This window comes from Otolemur garnettii, unplaced genomic scaffold (genome assembly GCF_000181295.1).
Source record: "Otolemur garnettii isolate 467f Iridium unplaced genomic scaffold, OtoGar3 scaffold00001, whole genome shotgun sequence".
Taxonomy (NCBI): domain Eukaryota; kingdom Metazoa; phylum Chordata; class Mammalia; order Primates; family Galagidae; genus Otolemur; species Otolemur garnettii.
Genome location: NW_003852396.1, coordinates 72,925,759 through 72,928,135, shown reverse-complemented (window position 1 = coordinate 72,928,135; position 2,377 = coordinate 72,925,759). Strand labels below are relative to the sequence as shown.

Here is a 2,377-nt window from a genome sequence, read left to right as displayed (position 1 = left end):
GTGCTATGCCCAAAGTAAGCCACAATAATCAGGGCGAAATTTGAGGAAGGACGCGGAAACCAGCACACCTTCCCACAGCACATACAGCATCGAACGCTTCACCTAGAATAGCCACAAGATGGAGGACAAGGAGAATAAAGAAAAGACTGCAAAAGACGCATGGGTGGAACCCTATGTAAATGAAACGCATTCTAAACTCAGGCCCTTCCGCACTATTGGCTTGACTTACACCCTTTTTCCTATCCCATTGGCTGCCGACTCTTTCTCTGGGTCAAACCAGCCAATTGCCTAGCGCCGTGAGTAAACCCGCCCTTCATCCCAGGGGAGGAGGAGCCAGAAGCACCAGAGGTCTCAAGGCGCTTGCGCAGTCACGCAGCCGCCGGTTAAAAGCGGACTCGGCGGGAGGCGGTGCCGTAGCGTATGAATATTGATTACGCATCCCCGCGGCGAGTGCCCGCCCCTCTCGGCAGCCGGACGCTAGCTGCTCGCGCTCTGGCTCGCGATGGGGAAGAAGTCCCGGGCGGTACCCGGTCGCAGGCCCATCCTGCAGCTCTCTCCGCCGGGTCCTCGGAGTAGCACGCCGGGCCGAGACCCAGAGCCGGAACCCGAGGCCGAGCAGGACTCAACGGCAGCGGCCCCCAGCCAGCCCGCCCCGGCGGCAGTGGCGGCGGCGGCGGCGACGACGACGACCACGGCTACGGCCACGACTACGACCACAACTGCGGTGACTACCACCGCGGCCCTGGACGACTCGCCTTCGGAAGGTAAGAGTGCGCGAGAGGCCCCTCCCCCTAGTTGGGGCGTCCGAAACTCGAGGTCTGGGCTTGCGGCCTAGGCTTCTCCGTACGCTCGGTTGCATCTACGACCGAGAGAAATTCGGGCGGGCGATGTCGCTTTCGCAGCCCCTCTTCCCGGGGCCTGCGGGGAGGGCTGCGCGGGCCCCGGGCGGCGGAAGGGGCCGGCCGCGCCGTGCGCACTCCGCCAGGCCCCCCCTCAAGGCGCCATCTCTGGTGCTGGGATTGGACCGGGAACGTTTGAAATAAGACCGGGACCCTAATCGCATCGGGTTTGTTTGGGTTTAACGCATAGGGTGGTGTGAATGTAGGAGGCCGCGTGCCAGGCTTGTGACTGTGAGACCAGGCCTTTTCTACACGTCATCAGCTTCTTTTCGTTTTTGTTGAAACAGAAAATAGAGATTGTTGGGAAGTGAACAAGGTCCTTTTTATTGTGCCATAGTGTAACTATCTCCAAACTAAGAGGCATCTCCCAAATCCTAGAGCAGCCGAGCCGTGGGTTACCAAGCGCTTGTAGAGAGTTCTCGCTGGAATGGCGCTTGAGTTAAGAGTAATTGGACCTAGTACCCCGGGAGGCCGAGGCGGAAGGATCGCTTGAGCCAGGGATTCCTGACCAGCTTGAGAGAGTGAGACTCGCCCCCGCCCCAGTCTTTACTACAAATAGAAAAAAAGAAAGAAAAGAAAAAAATACTAGCCGGGCGTTGTGGCGGTGTATGTAGGCCCAGCTACTCAGGAGGCTTACAGCCAGGATTGCTTGAGCCCGGGAGTTTAAGGTTGCTGTGAGCCATGACGCCACGGTACTTCTAGCCTGGGCAACAGAGCGAGACTCCCCAAAATGAATGAATGAATGAATAAACCAACCACAGCTAGAGAAGCTGCTGCCATTTCAAAAGTTGAGAAATCATTTTGGATAGCCAATTGCACAAAATACGCTGTAGCTGTGCGTGTTGTAGAGGTCGAGTGGCAGCCTGGAGAAGATGTATTGTCTGTTAATTTTGAAGTACTGCAGATTTCATCTTTATGTATATTGTTCAGGCTGTCCCCTTGAGTTAAAGTCGTTGGGCAAATGGGAGATTCTGGCTCTGCTTATTATTTATTATCTTGTTATTTGGATCATTGAGGCACCCTGTTTTTAAATTGATGAAATACGGACCTGAATGGTCAAATGGAAGGTTGATTTGTGTCACCCTTAGTGTTTTCCCAGGTCTGCAATCTGACTACAGTTTTCTTTTGTTTTTTTAAATTCAGATGAACAGGAAGTGGTGGTGGAGGTTCCAAGAGTTCAGAATACTCCAAAACCAGTCATGACCACCAGACCTACGGCTGTGAAAGCAACAGGTAAAGGGTGTGTGTAGGATGTTTGGGTGTTGATGACTTAAATTTCTCCCACAAAATGTAATTTAAAATCTTTCTGTTCCTGAGGGCATATCAATATATACACTTTATTTTTTTATTTTTTACTGAGACCGAGTCTCACTTTGTTGCTCTCAGTAGAGTGCTGTATGTTACACAGCTCACAGCAACCTCAAACTCTTGGGCTCAAATGATTCTCTTGTCTCAGGCCCCTGCCACAACACCTGGCT

The 2,377-nt window shown here is 53.1% G+C and overlaps 1 protein-coding gene across 1 annotated transcript in view; it reads left to right on the top strand.

Annotated features, from left to right (window-relative positions):
- The first annotated feature begins 478 nt into the window (after positions 1-478).
- Positions 479-2,377, top strand: part of FNBP4 (formin binding protein 4) — a 46,346-nt gene continuing 44,447 nt past the window's right edge. Inside the window, exons 1-2 of the mRNA XM_003781309.3 lie at positions 479-764; positions 2,043-2,132. Of these exons, the coding sequence (XP_003781357.1) occupies positions 503-764; positions 2,043-2,132 (352 nt within the window). The 5' untranslated portion in view covers positions 479-502. The remainder of the gene's footprint in view (positions 765-2,042; positions 2,133-2,377) is intronic.